Source organism: Cupressus sempervirens, chromosome 2 (genome assembly GCF_028749045.1).
Source record: "Cupressus sempervirens isolate cs-2001-9-10 chromosome 2, ASM2874904v1, whole genome shotgun sequence".
Classification (NCBI taxonomy): domain Eukaryota; kingdom Viridiplantae; phylum Streptophyta; class Pinopsida; order Cupressales; family Cupressaceae; genus Cupressus; species Cupressus sempervirens.
Window position 1 is genome coordinate 378,186,648 of NC_143119.1, and position 7,291 is coordinate 378,193,938.

General features: G+C 36.9%; 1 protein-coding gene across 2 annotated transcripts; it reads right to left on the reverse strand.

Annotated features, from left to right (window-relative positions):
* Positions 1 to 4,838: 4,838 nt before the first annotated feature.
* On the reverse strand, positions 4,839 to 6,881 carry LOC149572717 (transcription factor CPC-like). Of its 2 annotated transcripts, XM_089811977.1 has the most exons (6): positions 6,606 to 6,881; positions 6,331 to 6,521; positions 6,166 to 6,245; positions 5,912 to 5,973; positions 5,246 to 5,336; positions 4,839 to 5,117 (listed from the first exon to the last, which is right to left on the reverse strand). In XM_089811977.1, exons 2-6 carry the CDS (start codon positions 6,352 to 6,354, stop codon positions 5,012 to 5,014), a joined length of 363 nt encoding a protein of 120 aa, XP_089668103.1. In that variant the 5' UTR covers positions 6,355 to 6,521; positions 6,606 to 6,881; the 3' UTR covers positions 4,839 to 5,011. The 2 variants fall into 2 exon arrangements, with proteins under 2 accessions (XP_089668103.1, XP_089668104.1); XM_089811978.1 differs by lacking the exon at positions 6,606 to 6,881 and having other exon boundaries at positions 6,331 to 6,579.
* Positions 6,882 to 7,291: the final 410 nt, after the last annotated feature.

The following is a 7,291-nucleotide window of genomic DNA, read 5'->3' on the forward strand; positions in this document are numbered from 1 at the left end:
CCCTCAAGTTTTAGAATTTTCCACTGTGGGATTTCCAAGTTAGGACGCCATTAATGCAAGCTATTGTTACAAAATAGTATTCTGGACCAGTCCCAGAAAAACTTAAATAACTTTTGACTCCCTACTTCTAATGAATTCAAACAAAAACCAAAAGATAGCTAAAACAACCCTCTATACAAAAAGGTACATTTTCATTTATGAACAATCTATACCAGGCCATATAGTCTGCTGTCACACTAGTTTTTCCAAAAATTTAAGGGTTTTATTGCAATATTTCAACTTCAAGCCTTGCACAACGATCCTTCTACCTCTATGGATCACATTACATCATTTTTGAATTCAAATCATGATTGTTGGTTCTCCAATGGACCGTTGGAAACCAAAAGACACACCTTTTCAAATGTTATTAAAACATAACAATGTAATTTGTCACTTTAGGCGTACTTAGGCCTAAAACTTATTCTAGAGGATATGTTTAATCCCCTAGAGCTCTAAAACAACTCTGACCTATCACCTAGACACACCAAACATGACCACAACCACTTAAACATGCCATCAATCTACTAGAACCCTATGGTTGCTTTGATTCACTAGGTTTATAAAGACACCTTAATGATCAAGCACCTTACAAAATGGGTCAATACAATGTAAATGAGGATAGACCTACCTAGCAATTTAGCATGCCAAGGAGTCATAGGTGCCCTGCACCAGAACCTAAACTGCCACTAGTTCAGACCCCATAGTCTTTTGATCCCAACTCCTTATATAGCCAACAATTAGTCAAACAGATGCAAAGGGGAAAACTACTCTCGGACGCAATACAAGATTGGGTGGCCTCCATAATAAAGGAAGGCAATAAGTTCATGGTAATTACCAGTGCCTTGAGCTCTTTCTTTTCTTTGTTATCTTTCTGTGATTGGGTCAGCATGTGATCTATGGAGAATTTGAAAAAGCGGTTACCTATGTCTTTATTAATGGCTCCTAACTCCACAGTAGTGAACTTAAAGACTTCAGCATCAATTTCCCCAGATTCATTCTTCTATTTGTATGTGGCCACTTCTACCATTACTTTTCCCATTACTGGATCTTTGATCAGATGTGCATCACTTTTTAATTTCTTGCTCTTAATGGGCTACATATTTGGTAACAATATCCTTAATAGGTGTAGACACGAGTTGTAGATTCCTCTTCTTGTTGACCGAATTAGACAACCAAGGTGGGATAGCAGGAGTAGTGGAAATTCCTTGAGCTTCCTTGGTGGGAGTCATGAACTTGGATTGATCCAGTTTAGGAGCTTCAATTAGCTGTAAATCACCACCAGGATTATCTGAAAAATTGAGTTCTTCACCTAGACCCTATCCCTAAGCCATCATCTTCTCTTTTTGAATTTCCTATTGCATGAGTGCCTTGGATTTGGTCTTGGACCTGGTTCTAGGGGTCATTGTTTGTGTAGGAGACAACGTTCTTTTCTACTTATTAGGAGTCAACAAACTACCTACAACATGAGATGAAACCGGATTGTCAGAAGCTAGTGGTTCAGAGAAAGAAACCATCTTTGGAGATTTTCAAGTTTGCTTTTCATTGACAGTCCTCATGTTTCTTCTCCTTAGCCAATTATCTGTGTGAGTGAGGATAGATCTAGTCCTCAAGTTTATATCAGCCTCTTCTCCTTGGGTCCAATCTACTTCCAATTGTTTCAACTCTCTTGCCTCTTCCCATCCTGGTTTGACAATGTCTGAACCATCTTCAACCACCCCTTCTAGTTGGAATTTCAACTTGAGAGAACCAATTTGTGGAAGTGTTAACCTCGAGTGATCTTTTCTTAACACTTATTCTTCATCATTACAATCCTACCATTAATCTTCTAAATGTGGAACTGTAGGTGATTGACCTTTTAAACCAAGAACTTGGGCTGCGAAACCTTTGCCATCAAAATCTCTCCTCCCCTAATAGGATCCAAAATTGAAACTAAGTAAATTGCTTCCAATGACCAAGGCATTAATCATGTTGCTGCAGGTTAAATGGCCAAGCTTAATAGGAAAAATTGATTCCCAATTTTCTTGAGGTAAGCTGTCCTTAATCACTGAAAACAATCGTCTACAGACTTCGGCTAGGACAAAATAATCTAGTGCATAATGAGGCAATTTCATTGGTTCTTCTTCAAATCTACCTACTCTCAAATAGGTGAATTTAGGAAACTAAATAAAATCGCTCCCATAATTTTGAATCAACTTTTGGGCTTCTAAAGATAACCTTAGCATTGGTGCCTTTTTAAAGCTCAAATGTACACTCTCTATTAGCACGTCATGCACTTCCCTAAAATCTTCTAATACCCTGTCTCTTTGGAGCAAAGGGTAGTACTGATAGACAATTACATCTTCACTCCAAGTTTCATGTGGAAGAGAGGTAATATTACTGACACAAGCAATACAATAGGTCAAATAGAAAGCCATATAAAAAATTTCTCTAGATTCCTTAACATGCTTAAGTTGGCTTCTTAATGAATTGGCAATTGCCTCAGCCCAATCCAACATTTGTTCTCCTTTCAGAATGATTTCTACATAGTGATACATCCAATTTTCAAAAACGAAAACATCCACCAAACCTTTAACTCGGTGTGACAAGACCATGAGGTCGTGAATATGAGGTTTCATATGGTCTTTGATGACTATTTTGGGCAACCTTGAACCACCTCTATAGTTTGTCTCTGTCCACTTTCTAGCCATGGTGTTGTGGTACTTGTCTGGACTTGCCTAATACTCCACTAAAGACTGGGTAGGACTAAATATGGTGAACGTACATTCAGACAACGTAAAACTAAGAAAATGGTTTCCCTGGAAATAGATAACATGAATTCCCCATCTTTGTTCAGAATGCTTTTGGTTCTTACATCGTAGTGGTCAATGCATAGCTGAAGTAACTCAGGACTCAAAAGGGCGAGAGGAAAAGACGCAACTTCAACCAAATCACTTGTCAAAATTTTCATACAACCATTAACTTCATCTGCCCGTTCAAGGAATTTTGCTTGTAATTTCTCAACCTTAACACTCTCTAAGTTAGTATTAGTAATAACAAGCTTCCTACACTCCAAACTAGGAATATTTTCAAAGAAATGTAGAACATATTTCAATTTAAACAAGGAAATAAAAGCCCAACACTAATTCTTTCTTTGAAATGCAGAGGATAGAGCAAAAGGGGGAGGGGTTTCTTGTATTGTCACTTGTAGTTTGCTGAGAAAAAACTAGACTTCTTTTCTTCACTTTCTACTACTTCTCCTTCAATTCATCCTTTCACACAATAAACAATAAAATGGGAAACTTGTGTTCTTTTAAAGGGAAAGGAGAACATACAGGTGAAAGCACAACCTCATAATGAGGCATTTATGGTGAATTAGTTGTTGCGTGAGTTTCACGATTTAAACCCATGACAAAACCTCTTTATTTAATAATTCCCCTTTGTGTTTGTCTTTGCAATGATTGCCTATTTTTGACAAACTATTTATCTTTCGAATGAAACATTTCCCCCTTCCAAGCCATGATGACAACCATTCTCATGTTTGAAATGAAATTAATTAAAACATGACCTCCAATCATTGCTTCCTGACACCTAAATTAATGCCTTGAGAACCAAGAATCCTTAGGGAATCACGAGCACTTTTTGCCCAAAAACTTTCAATAGTAGAACCATTTTGAACTAAGGTTCAAAGGGGTTCGAAGTGGTTCAAAAGAATATCCTTATAATGCTTAGTGGGTCCCACTTACGAGAAAAATGGTCAATATCAAATTCTTTCGCTGAACTTTGAACTACTTCAAACCGAGGTTCAAAGGCGTTCAAGGCATAAAAGACGCGACAGATAACACAAAGTAAATCTCCATATGCAAAGTTCGATGATATTCGGGAAATATGAATCCTAGGAAGGCTGGTTCACTAGATAACTTGGGCATTTCAAAAGAAAACAAAGAAAAACCAAACAATGGCAACTCAAAATAAGGCTAACAAGTTCCTAATCCATAAATCAAAATTTGCCAATTTTTTTGATGGACCTCCACACATGATGAGTGAAGAGTTTAAAGCCAACCTTTCAGCATTCCGGCATCTATGGAGCTCTTTGTAAAACTCATAGAGTGCAAGGTGGTCTAATATTTACCATTTTTTCAATCCATTTCTGCCACTAAAGCCCTCAATTGCCTCACTCAAAAAATAGTATTTTTTGCACAAATGGACCAATCAACAACCAAGAAACCTTAAAAATGGTCAACTATTAGTACATGCATGCATGTACTTACTAGTACATATGCAGTCATTTTTAGAAAAAATCTTATGACAGTAACTGGAGAGAAGGTTGCAGTTCTGTAGATGGGAGCACTGCATACATGGGCTCGTTTCCCTATCCTAGCCAGTAACCCAATCCTTCCCTGGTGATTTGATTAATTGTGAAGGAAATGTAACATAAATAATCATTATTTTTGAAATTTATGAAAAAATCTTGTCAAGCATCTGAACAATCTTGTTCATGCAGCTTAGACTGCAAAACTCATGCCAACTGTTATACAGCAGTTGATACAAAGGCCTTGTTCGTTAAGAATTGTTGTAAAACAACTATCTAGCGAACTAAACCGTCGAAACGAGGAAACAAATACAACGCGTCATCTTAATAGGATACACGTTTAAGCGTGCCGTTTAGACGTTGCAAACATCTGTAATTCCACGTTCCAACTAGCCTCTGAAGCCTGCAAGTAAAGAGTTTGTAGGACATTCCATGCCATTTTTAAAAAAGAGCAACTGAATGAATTGAATAAGTATTTTGAACCAGTCGGAGCTTAACAAAAGGCAACAAAGATTCTGAAAAGCTTTAAAATATCATATTTGTCAGTTGTCGTTGATTACATAGGTGGCGATTCCTTGGCAGACTCTTTCTCAGTATGGACTTCTTCAGTTAGTGTTACAAAATTCAGACACCCGTCTTAGTACCAAAAACAGCAGTGAAACTTGACATATATTTTAGTCTGTGTCAGTCGCTACTTTCACTGGAGTCAATACTGCGGCTTCTCAAGTTCCAATATTTTTCAATCTCCTCTTTTGTACGCCATGGCAGCCTCCCTGCAATTAGACTCCACCTGCAATGCACCACAACTTTAAAAACTTTAATAACATGTTACAAAATAACAAACCAAACCAAAACAGAGCATATCAAGTTCTAGAATACCGAAAAAATCTAGAGAGTAAAGAAGTCCTTCAGTTTCACCTGTCACCTAGAAGCCTATGAAGTCTGATAATCAAATCCTCCTCATCTTCAGAAATGTGAGTGTACTTCCACTCCATGCTCCTCCCTATCTCTGCAATTTCATTTACCCATAATACATAAACTCCATCAAACACGAAGTATAATAAACCTATATGTGTAACTGCATGAAAATATAAAATAAATCATTATAAGCCTACTTGTGATATAACTCTATCAAACACAAGAATTCACGCTTCAAAAAACAACAAAAAGTAGTAAACCCAGTTGTATAATTCAATCAAATCCAAAAAATTGTGTTTTTTTTTCAAACAACTTTAAACAAATCCATTTTTTGTTCCAAACTTGTAATAAACCTATTTGTGCAACTCAATCAAACACAGAATGTCCTGTTTCATGCACTGGGCAATAAACCCAATTGTGCAATTCAATCAAACATGATAGTCATATGCTTTCAACAATTATTACTGTTATAAACCCATTTGTGCAACTCAATCAAACACACAAATGTTTTCTGTTTCAATTTCAGACTACTTGAAATAAATCTATTCGTGCAACTCAAACAAAAAGAGAAATTTCCTGTTTCAAACAACTTATAATAACTCAAACACATAAACACTCAGCTTCCAACAGCTTGCTAATAAACTCTGTTTGCCTGGAAAGACATACCCAAAGAATCAGTCTCGCCCTCTGAAGAAACCTGTTCAAGTTTTTCCATATCTCCCCTTCTTCTGTTACAACAGCGACAGCACAATCAGAGCAAAAAGTGGGTGAGACAGAGAAGGAATGAGAGAATAAATAGAGGAATTGGGAATGGGAATGGCATTAAAACCTCATTGAATGCAAGACCAGTAGGTGTGAAATGCAGTTGGAAGGAGGGGTAAAGCAAAAGAGAGAAACCGACCTTATTTATTTGTTTTTACCTTTGTCTCTCACTTGAAACCCTAATTGGCCTAATTGGCCTAATTGGCCTGGTTGTTGAGGGCGTGATCTCTGACACAGCCTGCCACAGAAATATTTAATATCATCTCAAATGTCTTGAATTCCCAGTAAAGCATTTGTTTGTCTTATCGAGAAATTTAACCTACCATTCCATATTTCCAGTGAACCATGTTTTCTGAAACCTTCCTTATCTGATCTTACCTTTTGACTGCCGTCTCTTCCTCAGCAGCTGACTGTGCCGGCGCATGGGTATTCACTCAAACCAATAATCATCAACATTTTTACGCTGAACCCTGTCTCAATCTATTTATAGGCAATATATCTCCACCGCCATTGCCTGCATAAAACAAGGGCACAAGGACATTTGTTTCATCTCATAAACCAAGAATAGCATTAAACAATTGTCTAATCAATTACTCACATCTCAATGTGAACAGAGGCCTAAAACGCATAAAAAGGGCTGAAGCCCATTATAAAACTGGGCACGGTGGGGTAGAAGGGCTAAAACCCATAAAGAATTGTCTAAACAGACGCAAAGCATTCTCTAGGGGCTCAATCTGCACATTAATCTGAAATAGAGAATTTTTGCCACATTCGGGGGGAAACATCAAATTATGTTGCAATCTCAACACTAATTGGAGGGTACCAGGAACAGTTCCTCCTAATTCCATATATCAATAATCAACTGATAAAAGTTTGGCAGTGGTAGGTAGTGGGTTTCTCTATGTTTTCTTTGGGACCCGTTTTGCTTTGGGTTTCAAGGACAAACAGGAGTACTGTAATGGCTCACATATTTATACACATACTAAGTGCAATTAATTAGTATTAGTACTCTATTAAAAAGAGGTGCAATGGTTATACTGAAATTGATTAGTATTAGTATTTTTATTAAAAAGAGGTGCAACGGTTATATGATAGTGAAGTATAATTGGTATAATATGTTGGAGGCTGAAGAACTCAAACAATGAAGTGATTAGTATTAGTACTTTTATTAAAAAAGAGATGCAATGGAAATACTCATAGTGAAGTATAATTGGTATAATATGTTGGAGGTGAAGAATTGAAACAATGAATTGATTAGTGTTGGTAATTTTATCAAAAAGAGGT